We start from the raw sequence: 25,093 nt of genomic DNA on the forward strand, positions 1-25,093 counted from the left end.
TATTATTGATTTAAAAAAAAAAAATGTTAAGAAAAGAACAACCCAACATCTATACTCTGTACAGTAGCAGCTGTCATAGAGCTGCTCTGGTCTCTGCTGAGCATCTGCCTGAAGGAAGGCTGGTGCTGGATTGCACTTCATGTGCCAGAGAGCAGTAAGGCCGCTCTGCCCGCAGCCTGGTGCAGTTGGGTACTGCCCTCTAGTCATTCGTAACTAACCACTCACTCAGATGTTGGTGCTGTTTGGCTTTTTCGTGGCCAAAGTCAGTTTAGTGGCCTACTCACATCATTCCAATGAACTTCTCTCTCTCCTTACCCTACCCCCATTTCTCCTCAGGAGGCCATTAGCATACCAAATGTTGGTAGTATCTCTCATAATGTAACAAATATCAAGTGCACAGGTGTTGTTGAGCAGTTTGGCTTTTTCTGTGCTTATTAGAATGAAGATTCTTTGTTCAGTAGGTGAATTAGTATTAAGCATATGCTTTATAAGAGCTATAAACAGTCTTACATCCTGTTGAATTCTGTGTTTTACGAAGTGGTAACTCAGCATTTTATGGGGAAACAGATGTAATTCAACCTCTGTAAGGATGGTATGCATTTTTGCAGCAAGCAAAGATGCTTTTATTCTGTTCAATAGCTTTTACCAATTGAGGATTATATGTGTAGTAGCTATGCACAATTTGGAGAGAGAAATCTCTTACAAGTGTGCATAGAACACTTGATTTTTAATTCATACCCCAGCCTAACATGAATGTTGGTAGCATTTTTAGTATTTGTTATGTGAATGGTTATTTTCAAATGAGTAGTTCGGATTTATGTTTCCAAGGTTTATCTTATAAAAACTTATTTTTAATGCAGAACAATTAGTAAATGTTGTCTTCTAGGAAATGTGGTTATTTCTGACTTCTATTAATTACTTCATTGTTATTGATTTTACTGCTAATTTACCATCAGCTAAGATTTGTCAGTTGAAAGACAACAGCGGGGATTTCATCACTTGATACAAATGTGTAAAAAAAAAAAATTGTAATCCCTTTATCAGACACCATCTGGCACCATGAAAGTGCCTTTTTACCAAAGTAGTTGGTAAAGGGAAGGCTTTGTGGAGTTAGCTTGGTAGGTCAGAATGCCTGTCCCTTCCTCACACTGCAAGTGGTGCTTATGGCACTGTTTTGGTGTTTCATATCTCTCCCCATTCCCCAGTGTTACATCAGTAGCCTGAAGAATATCTTTTCAGTAATAGATTCTACATTAGAAAATTCTAATTTTCTCTCCATACATAGATGTTTTGGGACCTATGTGCAGATCAACCTGGCCCATTCTTCCTTTAATGGAAGCCATTCCTATCATCTGTTGTTCAGTTTTTCTGGTTAACTAATTCCACATGAAAGTCCTTTGGAAAGTAATGTAAAGGTTGCAAAGCCAAAACAGAAGAGACCCAGAAGTGCAATACTTGAGGTGCTGCTGTTAGCACTATCCTTGTTTGTGTCCCTTCAGCGAGAACCCCTGGTAATGACTGCGTGTACACCTTCATGAAGAGGTTGTGTAGTTCCTGGTTGTAGAGCTTTCTTGGGTGTTACCTGCTTCCTGATTCACCAAATCCTGCTTCACATGGCCATATGAGGCTGTCACTGCTTGGGAGACCACTTGAGTCAAACACAACTCAACCTGCACAGACCAACTCCTACATTACTCCAAATCATAGAACCGCTCAGGTTGGAAGAGACCTTCAAGATCATTAAGTCCAACTACAACCTAACCATGCTACCCTAACTAACAACCCTCTGCTAAGTCAAGTCCCTGAGCACCACATCCATACAGATTTAAACACATCCAGGGATGGTGACTCAGCTACCACCCTGGGGAGCCTATTCCATTGCTTAACAACCCTTTCTGTAAAGAAGTGTTTCCTGATATCCAACCTAAATTTACCCTGGTGCAACTTGAGGCCATTTTGCCTTGTCATGTCACCAGTGAGAAGAGATCAATCCCACTCTTGCTGTAAGCACCTGTCAGATATTGAAAGAGTAAAGTCTCCCCTCAGCCTCCTTTTCCCCAGACTAAACAGCCTTAGTTACTTCAGTCTCGTAGGGCATATTCTCCAAGCCCTTCACAAGCCTTACTGCCCTTCTTTGGACCGGCTCCAGCACCTCAATATCCTTCTGTAGTGAAGTGCCCAAAACTGAACACAGTACTCGAGGTGAGGCCTCACCAGTGCTGAGTTAAAAATGCAGGATTACTTCCCTAGTCCTGCTCACCACACAATTCCTAACACAAGCCAGGATGCACTTCTTTGGTGTCAAGTGCACTGTCTGTCAGTGTAACTAGAGAGCTAGGTTTCATAAAATATGACTTGGAACAGATTAGAAGATGACGTTCTTTAACATTTAGTTCATGCTACTTAATTGAATATGGCATTGTGCATACCCACAGGATACTGGTTACAGAGTGCACCATCAGTAATCATGGATGGCTGGAGCTCAAGTTTTGAATAATGTTTACACAGAGTGTAAGACTTACAAAGCAAAGCAAGCTAAGTACACCAAAACCAAAATCCAGAACAAGATATTTGAGAAGTGATGTAAGGAGAATACTTTGTTAGACAAGATTTAACTCAAACTAAGCACAGTGTACTAGAGAAGTTGTCTCACGTTTTCTCAGGAATAAGAGGAGAAGATTACATGGGAACTACAAGGAAGAAGTGATGTGGTACAGACAGAAGGTAAGTTTGTTACCACTCAGTAAAACTAATCATTGAAAATGACAGATTTATCTCAATCTCTGCCAGCATTTTGCTTCATGTAGAATCTGTTACTGCTGTGGCAGTTCTGACAAATCAGAACTTCAATCTCAGAAGCCTCAGTTCATACAAAACCAGCTTAAGAGTTAAAATTCAAAAGGATATGATACTTAAATTCTGTCCAACTTTATTAGAATACTAACATTGGTAGATAAAAACAGCACAAAATATTAATATTAGCAATGCGACCAGTAGTACATGAAGTAAATTAAACAATCTACTTCATCTGTTTTTACAAAATATAAACAATTAGTCCTCCGGTTAATATTTATTACTATAGCTTTACACATCTGCACCTTCTCTAATTTCTGTAACCGTATTTTGTATACCACATCACAAACTGGGAGTTAACAGTTAAAGCTTCAGCACAAAGCAGAGAAAATGCTGAATCGAGGCAACTTCAACGTCAGCTGCTGTGGAACAAACACGTTTTGTTCACACCTACTATACTGATTGTATTTACATTTTGACTGAGTGGTGATTCAATTAACGAATGTGGTGATTATCCAAAATATACACAGTATATAAATCCCCTATCAGGTCTGGGAGGAAAAGGCCATCCTGATTGACTCAGAAACTCAAGCTGGAAACAGTGTTATGAAGAAGCTCTCTTCTGCTCAGAGAAGGGAGATTCATAGGCTTCCATTGGTGGGCAGGTACAAACCAGATGTTGGTCTCCATATATGTCATCAATGCGAGCAATTGTGGGCCAAAACTTGCTTTCAGGCTTCACAAAAGGCTAAATGCAGAAATAAAAAAAGACATTATCTTAATTGTTGTACTAAGCAACTGTGTAAATCTAACAGACACCTGAAGTTTCAAGAACAACCAACGTTGGAGTGTGAAATCAAATCTCCTGCATTTTCAATCCCATAAAGTCAACAAGTATGTATAACAAAAATGGCAGTTAGTTAAAGGAAAATTTAGATTCTCAAAAAAGTGCATCTCTATCCTCTGACCTGAGCTTGCAAAGAAGCAGTCATGAAATAAACAAAAACTGTGATCTCTTGAATTAGTGGCTAATGGACAGAAATGAAAGAAAAGTGAAAGACTATCAAGATCTGCGCTGTTCAATGCAGTAATAATTTATATTAAAAAATATATATAATAACGTGGTAAACTTCCTAAGTGCAGTTAAATTATTCTTCTTTGAAACAGTACATGGCAATAATGCAGAGGTAAAGTAGGTGCAGTTCAGTTTCAGGTGACAAAAGTTACATGCATTTAGCTAACTAATAAGGTTGTGGAAAAAGTTTTACACAGTGCTTTCAAGAAATCAGATACATTGCACCCCAGTCTGTCCTCTGTAGCTGACTCGTATTGGTGTCTGCCACCCCATGCTGCTTTTCCATCTCATCAAACCCTCCTCTAAGCTCCTCATAGCAGAGTGCTGAACATTAAATGTGGTCTCTGTTTTCAGAGGCTCTGGTGCAACGTCTGAATTGAAGGGACTCAAGCTGTAACTCGCTTCCACCAAGAATAATGAATATCCAAGTGCTGACATTACAAATCCAAGTTCACGTTTCCTTCGTGTCTAGAGACTTTTTAAAAGATCTTTTTTCTTGTCTTGAAAAAGAAAACTTATAGAACTGCTGTAGAGCTCACACAAACAGTGTAATGGCAACAATTTCTTTGAAGTGTTTATTCCTACCAGACTAGTTCTTCTGCAATAAACCAGAAAACCACAAGGCAGAAAGCAAATTCATACATTACCACATCACTAACATTCCATCGTTTACTCACCAGTGGGAATGCTGCCACTTCTCGGGAATAAGGGCGATCCCACTTTGAAGAAGTGACACAGTTCAGAGTATGTGGTGACATCTGCAAGCAGAAAGGCGTGTATGACATGAAATTACTGGATTCAATTCAACATATCAGTGAGAATCTTCCTTAAGATTCACATTATTACATAAAAATAATTCAGATTACTGTCTGGTATCTCCTTGAGACACAATATATCTCAGGGGAAAAAAAAAAAAGGAGTGGATCTAAAACAGGAAGCCAGCCAGTATCTAGATTCATTCCATTTTGTCCAACATCACCCGAGATGTGAATGTGCTTCCAGCTTTTCACTACTTTCCCTCAGTATTTAAAGATTCAATGCAGCCTCACAACAGTTAACCAGAACTTGAGCCTGTAGCAGTATTGTGCCATAGTTGCTTACGTAACTCATGTGGTCTTCATTTAACTGTTAGCTTTAAGGTCATTTCACTTCCTTTCTTAAATCAAATAAATAAGTAAGCACCACTCCTTCACTAATTTAAGATGGTCTCCAAAACTAGAGATCATATGCTTCCTTCAGTAACTTTCTCTACTGTGTCTGCAAAGTTTGAGCTTTTACTTTAAAAAGTCAGAATTCCAGGTTTTGAGAACTTTCAAGGTTTCTAAAGAATTTCAAGACGTTAATCTGTCATCCCGTGCTACTTCACTGCCACACAGCTATTTTCTGGAGTACTGAAAGACCAGAAAAGGGGCTCAAATGGGCTCAAGTAAGTCTCAAGAGTTAAGCTGGAGCTGGCAACTTGCTCTTACTTGTCATCTTACCTTCAGAGGGTTAACCTGGGCATCCATCCTGCCCTCCTCTATTTCAGCAATTTCCTGTCGAATACTGATCATTGCATCACAAAACCTGTCCAGCTCTGCCTTGTCTTCAGACTCTGTTGGTTCAATCATGAGAGTCCCTGCCACTGGCCAGGACATGGTTGGAGCATGAAAACCTGAAAACAGAATCAGTCACTGACAACGGGTCATAAGCCAACACATGCACCAGCTAGCAATGGACTCAAAATTCAGCCCTTTCTTTAATCTTTACAGGAGCAAACGCATGGATTGGTAGCGTACAGACAGATTTTAAAGTATCTTAGTTCTTCTAAATCAAAAGACAATTTTATTGTGTTATTTACAAGAGGGTTTAAAGTTACACACCAATAATGAAATGATCTTAAAATCTGCACTTTTTGCTCTATTAGTTTTTAGCTCAATACATTATTTTTCAATAGTATCACAGAATATTTTGTGTTGGAGGGGACCCTTAAGATCATTTAGTTCCAATTCCCCTGCAGTAGGCAGGGACACCTCCCACTGGACCAGGTTGCTCAAAGCCGCATCCAGCCTGTCTTCAGAGCTACCAGGGAGGGGGTATCCACAGCCTCTCTCTGCAACCTGTTCCAGTGTCTCATCGCTCTCACAGTAAACAGTTTCTCCCTGATATCTAGTCTAAATCTACCCTCTTCCAGTTTAAAACCATTTCCTCTCACACTGTCCCTACATGCCCTTATAAAAAGTCCCTCCCTAGCCTTAGGTACTGGAAGGCCACTACAAGGTCTCTTCGGAGCCTTCTCTTCTCCAGGCTGAAGAGCCCCAGCTCTCTCAGCCTGTCTTGTAGAGGAGCTGCTCCTGCCTCCAAACTTAAACTTCATGAGGTTGGAATGGGCCCACCTCTCACGCCCGTCCAGATCCCTCTGGATAGCATCCCTTTCTTCTGGCATGTCAACTGCACCACTCAGCTTCGTGGCGCCTGCAAACTTGCTGACAACTCGATCCCACTGTGCATATGTCCACTACAAAGATGATCCCAGCACTGATCCCCAAGGAATGCCACTCATCTCCAGTCTCCACTTGGACATTGAGTCATTGATCACAACACTCAGAGTGCAACCATCCAGCCAATTCTTTATCCAGCGAGTGGTCCATCCACCAAATCCATCTTTCTCCATTTGGCAACTAGGATGGTATGCAGGACAATGTCAAACATTTTACACAAGTCCAGGTAGATGACATCAGTAGCTCTTCCTTTATCCACTGATGTTGTAACCCCATTATAAAAGGCCACTAAGTTTGTCAGGCATGACTTGCCCTTCGTGAACCTCATCTTTATTTTCCATGTGTCTTAATAGGGCCTTCAGGAAGAAATGCTCCATGGTTGTTTCAGGCACAGACGTGAGACTGACTGGCCTGTAGAATCATAGGTTCATTAGAGTTGGAAGGGATCGTTAAAGGTCATGTAGTCTAACTCCCCTACAATGAACAGGGATGTCCACAGCTAGATCAGATTGCCCAGGGCCTGGTTCAGTCTGGCCTTCAAAGTCTCCAGGGATGGGGCAGCAAGCACATCTCTGGGCAACTTGTTCCAGTGCCTCACACTCTCATTGTAAAAGACTTTTTCCTTATATCCAACCTAAATGTACCCTCTTTATGCTTGAAACCATTTCCCCTTATTCTGTCACCACAGTCCCTCCTAAAGAGTCTGTCCCTTCCTTCCTGCAGCTCCCCTTTACATACCGAAAGGCTGTTATTTGTTCACCTCAAAGCTTTCTCTTCTCCGGGCTGAACAGCCCCACCATTCAGATTTATTTCCATTCCCTGCTGCTGATTTCAGTGTTTGGTCCCTACACCCTCCTATAATATGCCAATGCAAGATGAATAAAGATTTGTGCAGTAGGAGATGAAGAAAAGAATAGAAGGTTGTTTGTTACCATTTTTTTTTCCTGTACTGCTGCTAAACACAGCCTTCAGGCTGCAGATAACATTCTTCAGAACAAGTGTACCAAAAACAGCCTTGGAGTGCCCAACCAGTCATGTAATTGTAAATTGGGAGGGCAGTTTACAAAGGCGGGGAAGTAGCAGCAGATTCTTCAGTAGTTATAACAACTTCATGGATACAAAAGCTCTCTAATGAGCTTAATGAGCATGTGGAAAAATGATGAGATGATCAAGGCAGATTCATCATCCATAAGCACGAGACTAGAATGTTTTGGGAACCGTTTAGAAAAGATTTGTGAATTTCTTATTTAGGCTGCCGTTTAAAAGACATTTGACTAACCATAATCCTGAAGTCGCTTAGCAAGATCCACAGCTTCAACATTTGCTGTTTTTTTGAAAGGTCTTGTATCCAAAATAAATTCATGGGCTACGTAACCTGTAAGGAAAACAATGTGGTTTACTTGTTGGGAGAATAACGCAATCCATTGAGCAGTCTATCCTCATTGGTTTTGTGTAGAATATGATAAAAAAACAAATTAAAAAATATTTGCTTTGTCAAATTCTCTATCCAGAGAAATTACCAGGTAAAAGCTACACAACCTAGCATTTGAACACTGGTCCTCCAAGACCAGTTTAAGAGGCCTCGTTTTCCAAGATGTATAGGAGAGGGTAGTCAAAATAGCTCATATCATTTGTAAGCTCTGTGAAAAGTAAATGGATTTGTCTGTAGCCCAACATCATTTGGATAACGGACTTTTTCAAATTAGCCACATATAAGAAAACTGATTTAACATTACATCAGAGAAAAGCTCAAATCTGTTGTTACAGATAGGCTAAAGACCAAAGTTATCTCAAGCCATGATTCTGAAGAACTATGTTCCATTTCTTTAGTGAATCCTTCAAAATTTCAAAATTTTATTTACTTCCGTGAGGAAATTATATATTCTCCTAAAATGCAACCCGCAGGTTTAGTCAGTTTGTACTCTTAAATTCAATAAACGTATTTTCAACTGCATACAAACTGTACTCAGGTTTTCTCTGGTGCCATTGGGCTTTAACAAGCAAAACTGCATTTTATTATAGTTATGATGGTCTAGTGTAACAGACAGGTAATTGTGTCCTCTCTTATTCCCTACTCTTACAGGACAGAAGAGTTGCATCAGGGAACTGAAATGTAGCTGGTGTTTCCCATTGTCAAAGAGATTCTCATCCTCCTTATAAAACAGAATAGGGAAACAAAATGAGGATAGAATTTTTTTTATTTTTTTTTTCTCAGAGGACTGTGTGTAAGGGAAAGTTTATGATGAAAAGTTCTTACATTGTTATGTGGGATATAGAGAGGTTAGGACAGGTTTGGAGGCCTGACATTGTTGCTTCTTTTTTTCTAATGCGTCATTAATTTACTATTAGACTTCAAGGAGAACAGTTGGATTTTCCAAGGTTTACTCCATCTGCTGCCATCATTTTATCTAACTACAAAAAAAAAGCATTTTTACTTCTGCCTCCAGCTATTTCTCTGTTCCCACTGTGGTACCTCCACAGAAACTGTAGCAGGCTATTCCTCTCCTTGTGTACGGAACCAGGAGAAGACTGAGATTCAGCTGCCACATAGCATTACGTAAGAGCCATACTGCAAGCCAACTTTTACATAAAACATTTTGAAAAAAGCTTTGTAGAGGAAATCAAATTGCCCACTACTTGCCTCTTACTCCTCTGAAAAGGATTTTGTAGTGCTTCTCTAGCCTCTTTGCCATGTAGTTTGCATTTAATATAGCAATCTCAGAAGCATGTTTAAGACCTTTTGCTCCCATTGTCTGAAAGAGGAACAACATGAAGAAACAGACATAAAAACATTCTCAAGCAAGATAAGCATGTGCTTATCCCAACAAATATGACAGAGTGGGAACACATGTGGCTCATTTACAGCAGCACACTGCTACTGCAGGTTTCCACACTGGACTCACAGGAAAGCACATGAAAGATGTGGCTTGTTAGAATGCTGTGTGCCTAAGAGTATGTGTGGAAAGTAAACAGGTGAATAACTCAACTCCAGAAATGGAGCAGCTTTGAAATGAAGAGAGCAGAACTGATGAATTTCTTCAAGTGGCTTCTATCTCTGCCTGTGCCCCTGCCACTGCCTGCATCTTCAGGCAAAGAGCACCCACAGAGCTGCCTGAAAAGCGGACTCTGCTGCCTGAACAGACATTGCTTTGGTGTCATATCACAGATGAAACTGTGCATTAAAAAAGATTAGAGTCAATTGAATACAATTGCATACTTAATTCTCTGGTAAGGCACTGCCAGAGGAAAGGGCTGGAATTAGTGTTTGACTTTGAGTTAGGCTGACAGGGAGAATGCCAAAGCAGCCCTTGCAGTTCTCTCTTTAGATGGGACAACTGGGAAAATAAGTAGTTTCCAACTAGTTTTTTAAATAAAAATTTAATATCAGAGACAGCAGAGGGACAAGCCTAACAGCAGCCTGATTGTGCTCTCTTGTCCACAAGTCCACTTGTCTCAAGAATTATTACTGACAAGAGTCAAAAGAATGAAGCAGGCTGTATAGGTACAACACTACTGTCATCCTGCCATATTAATAATTGTAACAGATGGCAATAGGCATTTCTACTTGAAAACAAGGAGATTCAAAGGATTTTTAAAATCTCTGGCTATGCCATGGGTGCACTGCAGTCTGTGCAAACAGCATGTGAAGTACTGCACTTAAACTGTCTATGTGATTTCAGTGATAGTGGTACTCAGGTTTGCTGAAAGAGAAACAGCCCTTCAGCTGATACGCCTTAAAAAAAAAGTCTACAAACCTTGATATACACCCAGGAAATGGGCAGTATGGCACTGGAACCCCAAGGTGCAGCACTGACAGTACCCAAAGGACAAGCATCCTTATCCGTCTGAATTTTGATGACAGGATGGGTAGGCAAGTAGGGAGCCAAATGTTTCTTCCTAAAATAAAAAGATTGACTTTAGAACTTAAATATGTGTTGCTGTGTTACCATTCCTGAACATTTTCAGCAGTAGATTCTCTTCACATTCCTTCCAAACACAGTCCACTAGGAGGTCTGGTCAGTGTCTTCTTCAGCAGAAAATGTAGTAGCCTAATTGGTGGCAATGTAGGATGGCATTCATTTTACAGACCATCAGAAGATACTCATGCAGCTATCCAAATCAAAATAATATTTTAAAGGAACAAGATATAATTTTTAACAATAAAACTAGTCTGTAGACTAGATTATACTAGAATCAAGATTTTCATCTACCATTTCGGTGGACTGTATACAATATTAGTCCTCAAAGCCCACAGATGAGTTTTGTATTTATTCAAAAACCAGACTGCTGAGCAGGATCTGCCATACATACTAAGGGCCAACATGCAGTCAGGGTTTGCAAATATCTGTGAGCCTCATCACTCAACAAATTAGCACATGATTCTATGATATGATCATCCAGGAGAAAGACAAAAGTTTACAAACAGCAATATACTTCTCACATGAATAGCTCAATACTTAAGGGAACTATCAATCAGGATTCATTAAGGGATTTTGTTTGTTTGCTATCTGGATTTATTTTCCTTAAAACAAATTCCTTAAAAAAACTTATTAAAATATATTTACACTCCAATTGGTCCCATTCCAGGTCCTCCTCCTCCATGGGGAATGCAAAAGGTTTTATGAAGGTTTAAGTGAGAGACATCAGAGCCATAATCTCCAGGACGACACAGACCCACCTGTGAAGTGAATACTTACATGTGAACTGATCTCCTGGCACTGAAAGACCTTTTACTACCCTCAAGAAAATTACACTGTAAGAGATGTTACACATTTTCCCATTTTCCTTTAACATGATACATCACAATCAAGTACTGATGCAAACGCTGTGAGTTTTTTGCTTTAGGAATTCTCATTCATGTTTAAAGAATGCCTCTGACAAAGATTAGGCAAGCTAAGTCATTTTCATTGAATCATAGAATGGCCTGGGTTGAAAAGGACCACAGTGATCATCTGGTATTTCAAAGCAAACTTACATAAACAAAAGCTATACCAGCAACTAACTCCTAATACTATTCAAGGAATCCTCACCACCTCCCCTGAGCCCTGCACCATCTTGTAATGAAGTTATAGTCTGAACTGAATACTGCCAGGATACTTTTTTTCCCAGAGAAACTACAGACTCAATTGTATTATATCTGCCTAGGAGACCATATACCTGGGCATTCATATTTGCTCCATCCAGGTAAACCTGGCCTCCATGTTTGTGAATTAGATCGCACACATCTGCAATCTCCTCTTCAAACACACCATTGGTAGAAGGGTACGTGATCATGATGGCTGCCAAGTTCTCTTTGTGCTTGTCCACCTGGAGGCAGGGAGGAGACAGAGGAAAAGGTCACTGAGGCTCACAAAGCTCCTTCAAGACAAGACCTCTACTCAGCTTATGTCATCAAGTGTTTTACACATGAGAAGTGAGACTATCAGCCTAAGTCACTTACAGTAAGAAAAAATACCAGCTCTCGTATTTACCAGCAGAATGCTGTGCAGAAAGAGTGTTTTCTTGATAGATCAGAACTTTAAATTGCAGAAGCGTGGTATGAGAAGACAAAAAGCAGACACTTCTGAGACCTTTAAACAAACCAGGAGTGAAGCACTCTTCAAGGTAACGTCATCCACAGGTTATACCTTTGCTTTCAGCAGTACAGATCTATTACTATCATAAAAAGCTGCTCAAATATGTATTTTTAGAAATGTGTCCTGCTAATCCCTTGAATTCCCAGGACTCACCTGCGGCAAATCTACTCAAAAAAGTGAAAAAAGTTGCCTAGCAACACCCTCCCCAGCAGAGGTAGTCTTGAATTTAACTAAGTGAAGGCTACAGTGCAGTCTGAAAGGTCGCAGCCTCACAAACATGCTCCTTTCATTTCAAATACTAAATGCAGATGGGAAAGTTTTGCTGTAAAAGAGCCCGCTGAGACTCACTTAGCCACTCCTGCACAAAAGATCCTCAAATTAAATGAAATCTCATAAGTCACATGGCTTGTATCTGAATGAGAAGAAATGAAAGAAATACTTATTCTTTTCAAGTACATATTCACTATTTTATGCCCTATTTTCCCTCAAATGAGTATCCAATTTGTCTGCCAAAACTATTACCTGTTGAGAAGGAGTGCTCCTGCCTTGAACATTAAAGCTGATAAAATACTCACCATTGCTTTTAAATGGGAGATATCAATGCTCCCATTTTTGTCCACTTCAATTGGCTGAATCTTCATTCCTGCCATTTGTGCACTTGCTGGATTTGTACCATGAGCAGATCTAGGAATAAGGCAAACCTTGGAAGGAAAAAGAAGCAAGCTTTATAGTACAGCCAGTTATACAAGTCTTTGAATATTATGGTTCATACTCAGCACAAATTCATTATCACAGTTCTTAAAAGGGAGACAAAGGAAATGTTTACTGGTAAACTACTACTTGCATCAAACACTGAAACTTAGTTTTCTTTGGAGAAATCAGGCAGAAGCATCAAAATACCCATTAGAAAAACATTTTCCTTTGTTCTATAAATCATATTTAGGACTGTGTTTCCAGAACATTATTTCAGAGACTTTTTATTTATTTATTTATTTATTTATTTTCCAGTCTGGTGCTGAGTATAGTGACCTGACAGGAAAAACTACCTGATTCTAACCTTCCGCTACATCCCAACTGACTTAAGCATTTCCTTCTCTATTCTATTGCCATTTCTTTTATTATAACTAACAAGTTTCAGGAAGTTACTTACAGCCTCTATACAGCTCAGTTAAAAAAAAAAAAGAGAGAGAGAGAGAGACAAAGAGAAAAGGAAGGGCTTCTACTTATGTAAATACTGGCTCTTATCAGTGACAATTAGGAAACAGGGATCTGGAGTTCCCAGACACTTATTAGGAACTCCATCCATTCTAAAGTCAATAAATATTACCTTTTTTTTTTTTAAGTAAGTTCTTTGCTTCTATTAAGTGGCTATATTAAAATATTTGTCTCTTATGATTCCCTTGAGAAGATTAATTTAACAAAGCTCATTAAGTTACTCAAAATTTGCTGTATTAAATAACTAACAGCAAGGTTGTTGGTTGGGTTTTTGTTTGTTTGTTTGGATGATTTCATGAAAAACTGCATTGTGACCTCTATCTCATGCTCCATGGAGATGCTAAGACAAATGCTGATTACTTCAAAAGCTATTTCAAGCTACTAAGCGCTCAGTCTCAGCAGATGGATATTCGCTCTTTTTGCACTGAAATAACAGTGTTTCACTGTGCAGCTGTGCTGAAAGAAATACAAAGATCATGGCTCCACTGGTGACACATCCACTGTGACACGTTCATGGTAATTTTAAATGGTAATGTTAAGTGCTACCCAGTCCTGCTGCGTTGTATCTGCAGCTGCAGGATTCAGAAGTTACTGATTAGACTACAAAGCAAACAAATGCTGTGAGCTGTAATTGAATGTAAGTTTGTTGGTCTTTTTTCCAGAAGAGGGCAGCAGATCCAAACGAGGCTGACTGCAAGAAGCTTGATCAGCTGCTTCAGTTTACTTTCCTAAATTGCAAAACAAATAAGAAAGCAAAACAATAAAAAACAAACGAACAAAAAAACCCAACTAATCTCTTAGTACACACTATGTATGTTTTGCAGAAGAAGCCAGTGAGAACACCCCTACTTTCTATAATATGGTCAATGTATGGAAAGAAATGGGTGTGAAATGAAACAGATCTGAACTTGACATTTACAAGGACAGATGCTAATTCATAGAAAGTAGTGATGCTATAGTGTCATGTATTGAACACTGTAGTAGTAGTGAAGTCTCATAGCAGTGACTTTAACCTTAAACACTTCAGACCTTCTTCTGTTGCCTCTTCATGCGTCTAGAACAGAGATCAGGCTGCCTACCAGCAGGAGCCCTGCCATTCAATCTTTCCCTTTTCACTACTACTTTAACTTTAAATGTCTATACAAGGCTTTCTTTGCATCGCATACATAGTAGCCATCCAGTGTGAAACAGAGAAAACAGAACCATCAGTTAGTTACAGTTAAACAAAAGCATCACCACAAAGGTTGAATAAATTCTGCAGGCAACAGCTGTACCTGCACAGTTAATCTCTAGGTGTTTTCTCTTTAAAATAGAGTTAGAACTAAAAAAAACTATTAAACATGGTGTCTAGCAAGAACTAGTCTTTGGGGTTACCTACAGCTGTATCACCACTCAGGTTTACAAGAACTCTCTTTTATCAGGCTTCAATGGTATAACTCAGAAGTGATTCCTTGAGGTCAAAGTTTTAGGTAAATAGTACTGAAGAGAATAAAAATTAAGACTTCTGACTCTAGCATTACCAACTGAAGATTATAAGATTGAAAACTGTTTTCCATTACTCATCCAGAACCTTGTGGAGCTTGAGAAGAAAGGCTATTTCACATATTTTATAGAAACTTATTTGAAGCAGTTTAAATAGTCAAGAACTGGATGAGCCTTGATATAGGTGATTCCTGTGAATGGGTCCTTGTCTCAAATGTGGTGCTGTCAGACGCCATGGCCTGCTCTGACAGAACTACATGGAGGCTGGATAGGCACAAAACAATATGAGCTGCTGGGAGCTGGGACCACAAGCTCATTTGGGCATACAATACCAAGTTATCAGAGGTGTCAGCAGCACCAGGTACAAGCCCCAAATCCTCCCATCCCCTGACTCACAGGGTTCAACTTCTTGGGGGCACATTTTTCTGTCACCTCAACAAGAAGTTCTTCACTCTTATGCCAGCACCAAAACAGGTTCCACACACACAGTAACAAGCCAAAGATGTTAAATAATAAAAATCAAACATCTGATGTAAGGATGTACAAAAAACTCAAGAGCTCATGCAAGAAAGCTGGACAGATCAACAGCTGAGGAGAAAAGCGAGGAGTAATCCTCGTCTCCACAAGGTAGCCCACACAGAACAGGACAGCGTCATTCCAGGGACATATGTCAGCCCAGACACATGGCCATTGCTTTTATCAGAATGTTCCCGGTCACAGCAAAATGAAGTGATAGGCAGCATAGCAAACTGCAAGGTCTGAAAGCAGCCATTTAAAAGCCCTGAGCTCAGATACACAATAAAGCAACAAGCTCTGTGACCAGAATAGGGAGCCTTCCAATAAACAGATTGGCATGCTCAGATCAAAACTGTAATTACCTTAGCTCCACGTTGGACACCAAAAAGGACAGGGGTGGGTTGGCCTGGCCAACAGTCAAACACCCACACAGCTGCTCACTCATTCCCCTCTCCCGTGGGACAAGGAGAAAATAGAGGTAAGGTGAGAAGATAAATGGACTGAGATAATGATAATTTAAATAGGGAAAACAAAAGCTGTGTGCACAGCCAAACCAAGAAGTGGAATTCCTTCACTACTTCCCATTAGCAGGCACGTATTTAGTCACCTCCTGGAAAGCAGGGCCTCAGCATGTTTAATGGTTGTTTGGAAAAATAAATTCCGTAACCATGAACTTGTCCCTTTCACCCTTCTTTTCCTGAGCTTTGATTGTGGAGTATGACATTACATGGCATGGAATACCCCTATGGTTAGTTCAGTCTCAGTCAGCTGTTCTGGCTGTGTCACCTCCCAGCTTCTTGCCCACCCAGCCTACTCACTTGAGGATGGGGTGCAGGGCAGAATGGGAAAGAGAAGCCTGACACTCTGCATGCAGTAGACAAAAAAAATGGTTACCATTAGTGCTTTACCAGCTACATATGCAGAGCACAGCACCATATGGCCTGCTGTGAACAAAGCCAACCCCATCCCAGACAGACTCAAAATGGATCCAGACCACTGACAAAACTTCTCCTCACTACCACTGCTTATACAGTGAATTAATACTTTTAATACAGTACACATGATCTGTGAGGAAAGCAATGAATAACAAAAGGCTTGTCAGAGACAAGGACACTGAACCTAGTCATGGGTGAGCCCTAACTTCCAAACCAAATCTCCCATCTCCACTTCCCACTCCCAGTTCTTCCCCAGACAAGAGTTGACACTTACACTTCTATGGCGTTCTCCTTTTGCATTTAAATAAGCTTTGATTGCAGCCAAACCTGCGTACTCTCCTTGGGCTCCACTGCAAGAGAAGAACAAAGGCTGGTAAGAAAAAACATGAACCAGAATGGACTACCACTCTGCAGGAGCTTTCTGCCAGTTTTGTCTTACACATTTTCCTCATGAATAAGTTTTTGGAGTCCATGTGAAGGAGCAAATGTTTAGAAAAAAAACTCCTACCTGTTCGGTTGGAAGGAGATTTTGTCATAGCCAGTAATCTCACACAGGTCCTTCTCTAAATCCTTAAAAAGCTGCTGATACCCCTGAGCTTGATCCAAAGGCACAAAAGGGTGGATGCTGGCAAATTCTTTCCATGAAATCGGCTTAAAAAAACAAACAAACAAAATCCTCAAGTGCTGTAAAAAAAAATTCTGAAGACAACTCTGTTTTGTTGTTAAATTCTCTAAAGAAGATAAGCTGCCCTTGCTCAAATAAAGACCAAACGTTTCTTGCATGTCAACGTAAGTTCCCAGCCTCTGTGAAGGATGATTCTCAAAAACATTTTTTAATATTCAGGAGATGTTTAAAATCCTCGCTTCCTTTTAGTTACTTGTGCTTATGTGCAGCTGAGATCACAGGGCAAAAAGAGATGACTCAAGGAACAGTGCCTAACAATCTGCTTCATAAACTTCTGTTAATTTCAATTTTAATATAAAAGACAAAAATAAAAGAAGGAACAAGGTACAGAAATGACTGAGAGAAAGGGGAGAAAAGAAACCTAGCAAGCAAGTAGCAACAAGGAGAGAGAGCAAAAAATCAAAGAGCATTCAGTACCCAATGCTAGCTAAGCTGATACCAGCTGTAAAGAAACGAAGATAGAGGGAAACTCCAACTCCTTACCTGAGGACAAGGAGTGCTCCCCTAAGGAGCAGCAAATAGTCAAAAGGCAAGAATTAGGTTTTACTGTAAGATTTGTGAAACAGCTAGAAGTTAGCTACAGCAACACCATGTGAGGGAACATGAATGTAACACCCAATTCCAAATACATATATATGTATTATATATATTACAAATACATATATATATATATTTTTCCAAATTAAGCCTTCAAAGCCACCTTCCTGCTTTTGCTGCACTCCTGAACTTCTTGAAGCTTTTTCATAGTAAAAGACAGAGTCAATCCCATTAGCTTATTCTGAACCTCCTCCTCCCCCCGTATATGGAGACCTAGACCAATGCCACTCTGTACTTGTAATGTGTTTTCATTGACACTGGCTGCATAACGTGGATTGCAGGTAAGACACTGTTATTGCAACTTACCGCAAGTTCAGCTGAACTATTGAGCTTCATTGTACAGGACCCCTAAAAATGGAAAACCATTTATTAGTATATATTAAGAGATCTGCTCTGAGAGTAATGCTTCCTATTTATTATGTTGGCTCACAGTGTCAGAGGCAGATAGTTGTAAGGCAGTCAAGGTTGAACTTTCCCACCAACATCCTGTTATATTTTGTTGTTGCAACAGAGGGCAGCAGAGGGGCACTCTGACAGAATGATGATTGACATGGAAGTGCAGATGAAGTGAAGGTGTGTCACTGACTTCCTCAGGTTGAAAAGATTACACCCACTGACATTCATTGACATTTGCTGAACGCTTCTGGAGACCAACAGTGGATGTGAGGTGGTGGGTACTGAGTTTCAGCAGGGGCAACAGCAACAGTGAGTCACCTCCACTGGTGCAGATTTTTACAAGCACAGCATGCAGGCTCTTACTCATCACTGGCATAAGTGAATAGCTAGTGGTGGTGCCTACACTAAAAATTAGTATTTTGTAGCTGCAAATTTACTCTATCGAACAGTGTTATTGTGCTCTTGTATTTGTTGTAATTTCCATGGAAATAAATAGGAGGCATTACTTTCAGAATGATCTATGTGTGCATGTAACTTTATTTTTTTCTCTTGTTGGCAAATACCCACCAAAGGAATCATGCTGTGAACGAGAGAAATATCTTTGTTTTCTAATCTCTTCATGTACCGCACAATATTTGTCTCGGAGTGATAGCTGTAAGACACAAAACATGATGTTAAGGCAAACAAGACAAGCCCTACCACCAGGCTGATCTGTATTCCAACAAAGGAAACAGCATTTAATAATAATAATTCTTAAAAATTAATAAAAAAAATAAGACTACACAGGTGTGAGCACAGGCCACTTCTTTAATTTTTAGTTTTTATTAGATACTTATTTCAAGTCATTAATTTATGCTTCCTAGGAATAATGTGGATGAAAAACAGCTGTTATCGGTAGCTGAGAAATGCTATCACTGAATGTTGACTATACAATTTCAAGAAAGTCTGCCAATATTAGGTCTCAAATAATAACTTGTACAATGAAGCAGACTGACGAAAACATATATTCTACCTGTGACCACGCTTTGTTCAATTAAAATTTAAAAGGTGTCTAAAAATGCTACTAAATTGATTATTTCAGAGTAACAAGTGACTGCGACTACAGGTACAAAACTATCCTCAATGGACCTCCCAGTACAACTTTTGAAAGACAATACTATCAGTTTCCATTTAAAAACTCAGATTTACAGCAATTTCACAAACCTGTTGAAAACCTGATGTGTCAAGAATTTGGAAGTTCTCTTAAATGAGGTGCTAAGGATCCCCTTGGTTTCTTCACCCATTCCCTCAGCAACTAGTTCCTTTGACAAAAAGAAACATGAAGTCAAAGACTTTCAAATACATTTCTCTTTTCATCATCACTTTCTATAGGAATTAACTTGAATCAGCAGCATACCACAAGCCATTGTCAGTTCTCCAGGTAAAAACACTGGTAAAAACACTGCTTATCAACAATATTATAGTAAAACTGGCACAGAAGTCTCAGTAGTCCCCTCATCTTGGAAGTATTGCTGCCAATTACCAATGATAAGCAAAAAAAAAATCCAGTGGAACAAAGATAACTGACCTCCATGCCCTCAACTCCACAAAGCAAATAATGGGTTAATGTGGTGTGTCTAGACTGGCCAAAAGAACTAAACTTCGTAACCAATTGAATATATCATTGTTGTTTTATTCTGTCTCTCGCTGTAAGACAGGATCTGAAATTGTTAGTATTTAACAGATACCATAAAGATAACCACTAAGTGAAAACACAATTTTGTTTTTCACTGCATTTCTGAAACATTCAGATTAATTTAATGCATGTTCTGTTGTCCACTTACAGCTGAAGACTCGCAACCAAAAATCCATAATATGTCATCAAGGTCTTTCTCGTTTACAGTTTCATCAAGTGACACTCCAAGCTATGGACAAAAGCAACACTCATTAATCAAAGCTGTCATTTTCGCGGGTATACTCTCTTTGTTGTGGCCAAGAAAAAGACATTCCAGACACACATGACAAAAGAAAAAGACAAAAATCTCTACACCCAACAATATGCAAATGTCACGTTGTTTTATCTAACAGATGCACAAATTTTATTAATGTACAATTTTCTGATTCCCGCCTTTCCCCTTCTAAGTCATCCACACTGAACAGATCACAAGCTGCAAAATTTGTGACTTCAATTCTAATATTTCTAAGTAAACTGGAAAATCTCCTATTTTGCTAGATCACTGCTTCTCCAATCTCATTTTAAAGAACAAGAATTTTCCACAGTCCTTAGTATCTAGGCTATATTATCATCTGTCTTTAGTACCAAGGGGCCTGAAATTTGCGGGTTATCGTGAATTTCAGAGTTTAGATTCTCTCTATACAGCCCTTAGTGGCATATTTACAATGAAATAATTAGAAAACATATTAAGCATAAAACGAAAACACAGTACATATTTCTGGAAGTTCGGCACATTCTTTGTACTATCTTTATAATTGACTGATATATCTGGCCAAATTACAAGAAACTTTTTCTATTAAATTTCTATTAATTATTAATTTCCTTCTTTTTAACACATTATGAGTGGAAAAAGTCATGCTATAAAATTTCTGAAAGGTTTAAAGTTGCTTACTTTGCCATCACTGTAAATCCGAACATTTATCTTCCTAAGAGCTGCCCTGTCCAAAACCTCTTTGACCGAGCATCCACATGTGACCGTCAAGGTATCAAAGAACAGATCATGATGCAGTTTATGACCAGCTCGCCTGAGACCTATGAAACACGTTAAGTTAATGCTATTATCTGCTCTACTGCTTGCTTACACAGCAACACTACATCAGACTTGCAAGTAAATGCTGCTATAAAATAAGAACAGACATTCCCCTTGCGTATAGAGCAGTGAAATCACCAACTTTAATAGCAAAATACCATTGTGCATGAAATGCATGTATATCATTCAGGTTTAGTTAGTAATGCAGACTGATCTTACAGAAGATCTTTCTGACAAATCCGACAGATTTATAAATACATACTTCAGAAGAATAAGTATACAAATTAAATAAGGACAAAATTGCAAGACTGGAAAGCAAAATTTTCCTACACAAATGGGTGTTAGCTGTCATGGAATTTGCTATTACAAAGTTAAAAGGCTTAGTGCTTTTCAAAAGCAGCAAGCAGTCTTCCAGCTGAGCTGGAAGAGTTCGTGGATAAGAGTTCATGGATAATTGCAACTGTCCCTCTCCAGTTCACAGCATTCCAGCTTTGCACAGCTCCTCCTGACAGCAATGACAGTCACATCAGTTAAAAGAAATTCCACACCACAGTCCAGCTGCTGTCATTATTTACTACCGCAAATGCTGTTCTTTCAGACAGCTATTAGCTTTGGGACTTCACTGTTTGTACTGGGTGTGACACTCCATGTAACTGAATTGAAATGTTCCCATTTCTTTAATCTCATTTATTATCTATTTTTGATATGTTATTAGCATATTTCTGGGTGTAAACCAGAATGGTCCAAAAAGAAAAGCACAGGGCTTGCAGATGGAAAACAGCATTATCAGCTAGAGACTCGCTATGAGGATTTCTACTAGTTTCTCAAGAAAATAGAACACCTGCAAGCTCACTTTGCATACGTATCTAATTCTTGGATTTTATTAACAAAAGAAAACAAAAGAAAAAAAAAACATTAGTCATGATAATGGCTTTTCTATAAACATACTCCTTTATCTGAGAGAGCTAAAAGACATCAGCTGGCAAAGCAAACAAGCAAACCACAAGAGTTTCTTATTTAAGAAGGTGTAAGGTCTTAAGAAGGGCTTCTGCAATCATTTAATATTCACCTTCCGCCAGGATTAATGTAGCATTGTGTACCCGTCTTGCAATATCCTTTAATCCATCGGATCCATGGTAGACACCGTACATGGCTGCCATATTAGCCAGGAGAGCCTAAGATCCAAATACAGTTTAGCATGTTATTATTTGCAAATATTACTTCATGTTATTTTGGTGGAAAGTTTCTTTAGTATCAGGAGAGCCACATGTCCCCAGCTGATGTTATACTTTTATTGTAATTGCCCATAAAATAAAAGCTGGGAGACACAAAGTGTATTTATGAAACTGCAGGTACTGACTATGAACTCAATGCCCTTTGAAATTTAACTGTCAGTTAACATGAATCAAAATTCAATTACTGCAACAAAGAAGGCTGAAGAATCATAAGTAAAACTAGACTTGTAAGAAACTTTATATATAGTATTACTATTATTTTTTTATGGAATATCCCATAAATGCTAAGTAATCAGCTCTTTTAACAATAATAATTATTCTATCAAATAAAGCAAAACATTAAGAGTGTGAACAATATATCAATAGGAACAGAAAACTTTATAAACTTGTCTAGCAGAGACTAAAGATAACTTTTTACAGTAATTACAAATTTGATCATAATATTTTACTTAAAGAGAATTTTGGAGCAATGTAGTATTTTTGTGTTAAATCCCATATTCAAACTGTCAACCTGCATTTATGTCTAAGTAGTCTCTGAATTTCAGAACAGAATTTTTGCTTTGAATTTTGCAAGTTTCGGACGATCAGAATTTATTAAGAAAATCTGTCTCATTTGTAATAAACACAGCACTACTCAGCAAAGCAGAGGGATACATGGGTTCATTCAGAGCTCAAGTTGTTTTAAAAAGAAATAGATACTATTACCCTCTCTTCAAGCATAGTCCCATTTTTCCAAAGGACTTGAAACACAAATACAAGGGAATATATTTCAATGTTCTTCCTTTTTCAATAAAAAGTCTCAGAAGGAAAGCTAAATCATAATACTATGGTGTTATGACTTCAACATTACGGTTACATTATGGAAGCAGAGAAGATGGGTCACCTGTGCTGTGCAGATGTTGCTGGTAGCTTTATCCCTCCTGATGTGCTGCTCTCGGGTTTGTAAAGCCAGTCGGTAAACTTCCTTTCCATTTGCATCTCTAACACACACAGGAAAATACTGTTTCTGTTACTTAAAAGTGACAGCAAGCTAAGTTCTATGCATACTAGCCTTGACTGTCCTATAAGCACAGAGGGAACATCAGACAGGGACTAAGGTCTCATGATTTGTACTTACATCATATGTGGCAAGTCTGCCCAGCCAGAAACAGTGCATAGAAAATGTTCTACCAAACCTGGTACTCTCCTTAAGGTATCACAAAGTGTCCCTGCTTTAAATGAATGTAGCCCAGTACTTGTTTTGAACACTGACCATAAAGCATCTTTTCTTATGTCCAGCAATAGCATGCAGAGTTCGTACATAAAAATAACCTGCACAACAAAGCTGTATGGAGAAACTAAAAGGACTATGGTCGATCCATTCTGCAAAGGGTCCCTTCCCAGCATGTTGAGACTGGAGAACTAAGAACCAGCCCTGCATCCTTTTACAAACACTTTCACAACTATCTCAAAAAGAGAAGAATGAACTCTACACATATATAGAAATCTGTATATGTGGAATCGTAGAAACTCTAGAGTTGGAAGGGACCTTTAAAGGTCATCCAGTCCAACTCCCCTGCAATGCACAGGGACATATGTATATACGTACACATGTAAGGTTTTGAATGGCCAGACTACTTCCCTCAAGTCACTGTACTTCCTACTTCTTCCCAATTAAGTTTTTGATGACTTAGTGTAAGAGAAAGAGGTATTACAGTACAAACAGGCAGAATAAATCAGCTTGCAAAGCCTCACACCATCATAATTAATTATCTCTGCAGTGTAGGTTATTTCTTCATCCCACATGGCAGCAAGCACTATAGGCAGGGCACGGCACGGCATCATTCTGTGCAATGCTTTAAGTTCACTTCCTAAAAACTGAAGCTAATCTTTAGTCTCCTGGTTTTCAAGAAATAAAGATGTTTGGTACAATGATCAGGTCAGATGTTATTTGTAAAGTCTGGGTTAGCTGGTCACAAGATGTTTCATTTGGGTTTTCCCTGAAGAGACGAAAGGTGAGGGGAGCCTTTACCTTGTAACGCCCACCATCCTGCCTGGCATCATTCTCACTAGGTTTTCCTTGACAGCAAAGAATGCTGCGTGGGGTCCCCCATAGCAGAGTGGCACGCCAAATCTCTGGGAGCTGCCCAAGACAACATCTACTCCAAACTCCCCAGGAGGCTTCAGAATACAGAGAGCCAGAAGGTCAGTAGCGCAGCAGGCAAGAGTCTGAGAAGGGAAGTGAACAAAGCAGTCAGCCTCTTTTCGGAAGGAACGCTGCTTGCATGGGAGCTAGGTTCTAACACCTTCAAACAGTTTATTTTCATTTAGACAGCGCTGACGTGCAAATGGTAACCTTTACACAGTATCTCACATAACACTGCAAAAACACTATGGCTGCTTTATGCATCAAAGTGAAATCTGATGAGACAAGCAACATTTACTTTACCCCATTCTGATGTGCTCTTTCAATGAGTTCAGAAAAGTCTTCCACCTTTCCCTCGGTGTCTGGATACTGAAATAATACTCCACTGACATCTTTTCCACTGAAATCCATCTCATGGGGTAATTTGAGCTCAGTAATAACACCTGTATAACTGGAAAACAAAAACTTGTACAATCCAACACATTCAAATTATTTCCTGCCTTGAAGTGATACTTCACACGATATTTCTGTGGACTAAGGAATCTTTTCTTTAACATACATATAATCGATCCTGCTCTGCACCAACAACATTCAGAAAGTTCTGAAAGAATAAATGCATCTGATGATATCATCATCAGAAATATGCAGAGGAGAAGAGCAGACTATTCATAACCTACTTTTGCTGCAAGTTTAACTTCCAGAAAGAAGTAATATTTTTCAAAGATAGTGATTTCAAACATCAAATTCGGAATGGAATTAATTTTCACTAAAAGAGAAGTTTTACTATCTCAGCTTAGTTATTTCCCAGCTAAAAAGAGCTGAACAAATTGAATTCAAAAAGCAAACACATGTATCTGCACAAAGAAATTTAAGGAAAAAAAATAAATATTTTCTTGTTATCATATGTTCAGTCTCTTTTTAAACATCTTGAATTACTTCACAGTTAAATTTGAATGGAAAATTAGAAGCGACACCAGAAGCTAACAGATTTCTGCTTCTATTTTGCTGAGAAAGCATAGTCCTACAGTTCAAGTGTGTCAAATATATCATGAAGAGGTGTAGATAAAAAATGATTCAATTTAAGTTAAAAGATACAGTGGAAGATGGAGAAGAACATTACTTTGCTCTAGTTTGGACCACTGCTATAGTCTGTGGGTGGCATCGGGCATCTATATAGAACTTCCTTCTTTTGTTGTGCCTGTTTAAAAAAGGAATAAAAGAAGAGACATACATTAAGAA

General features: G+C 39.0%; 1 protein-coding gene across 1 annotated transcript; it reads right to left on the reverse strand.

The window, feature by feature from the left end:
• Nucleotides 1–2,912: 2,912 nt before the first annotated feature.
• GLDC (glycine decarboxylase) lies at nucleotides 2,913–25,050 on the reverse strand. The gene is made up of 21 exons (XM_010725642.2): nucleotides 24,975–25,050; nucleotides 24,158–24,305; nucleotides 23,741–23,937; nucleotides 22,613–22,709; nucleotides 21,564–21,669; nucleotides 20,357–20,496; nucleotides 19,574–19,654; nucleotides 18,954–19,051; nucleotides 18,318–18,402; nucleotides 17,661–17,702; nucleotides 16,581–16,723; nucleotides 16,347–16,422; nucleotides 12,500–12,625; nucleotides 11,506–11,655; nucleotides 10,914–11,026; nucleotides 10,104–10,245; nucleotides 8,990–9,101; nucleotides 7,628–7,723; nucleotides 5,350–5,522; nucleotides 4,546–4,626; nucleotides 2,913–3,541 (listed from the first exon to the last, which is right to left on the reverse strand). Exons 2-21 carry the CDS (start codon nucleotides 24,263–24,265, stop codon nucleotides 3,398–3,400), a joined length of 2,310 nt encoding a protein of 769 aa, XP_010723944.2. The 5' UTR covers nucleotides 24,266–24,305; nucleotides 24,975–25,050; the 3' UTR covers nucleotides 2,913–3,397.
• Nucleotides 25,051–25,093: the final 43 nt, after the last annotated feature.

This window comes from Meleagris gallopavo, chromosome Z (assembly GCF_000146605.3).
Source record: "Meleagris gallopavo isolate NT-WF06-2002-E0010 breed Aviagen turkey brand Nicholas breeding stock chromosome Z, Turkey_5.1, whole genome shotgun sequence".
Lineage (NCBI taxonomy): Eukaryota > Metazoa > Chordata > Aves > Galliformes > Phasianidae > Meleagris > Meleagris gallopavo.